General features: G+C 56.1%; 1 protein-coding gene across 1 annotated transcript; it reads left to right on the forward strand.

Moving 5' to 3' along the window:
- Positions 1-3: 3 nt before the first annotated feature.
- On the forward strand, positions 4-370 carry LOC123964978 (transcriptional regulatory protein AlgP-like; the record flags this gene model as incomplete). Its single annotated transcript, XM_046041595.1, has 1 exon — positions 4-370. A coding segment is annotated over one exon (367 nt), but the record flags the coding sequence as incomplete, so codon positions are not given.
- Positions 371-374: the final 4 nt, after the last annotated feature.

Genomic DNA, 374 nt, shown 5'->3' on the forward strand with positions numbered 1-374 from the left:
GCTACCCCAGCTTCAAAGCCTGCTACCCCAGCTTCAAAGCCTGCTACCCCAGCTTCAAAGCCTGCTACCCCAGCTTCAAAGCCTGCTACCCCAGCTTCAAAGCCTGCTACCCCAGCTTCAAAGCCTGCTACTCCTGCAGCAAAGCCTGCTGCTGCAGCAGAGAGCAGCTCAGACTCTGACTCCTCTTCTGAAGATGAAGAACCAGTTAAGGCTAAACCTGCAGCAGCTACACCAGCCTCAAAGCCTGGTACTCCTGCTGCAAAGCCTGCTGCTGCAGAGAGCAGCTCAGAATCTGACTCCTCCTCTGAGGATGAGGAAGAAGTGGTGAAAGCCAAGGCGGCAGCAGCTAAGCCTGCAACACCGGCTGCAAAGCC

Source organism: Micropterus dolomieu, unplaced genomic scaffold (assembly GCF_021292245.1).
Source record: "Micropterus dolomieu isolate WLL.071019.BEF.003 ecotype Adirondacks unplaced genomic scaffold, ASM2129224v1 contig_7472, whole genome shotgun sequence".
Taxonomy (NCBI): domain Eukaryota; kingdom Metazoa; phylum Chordata; class Actinopteri; order Centrarchiformes; family Centrarchidae; genus Micropterus; species Micropterus dolomieu.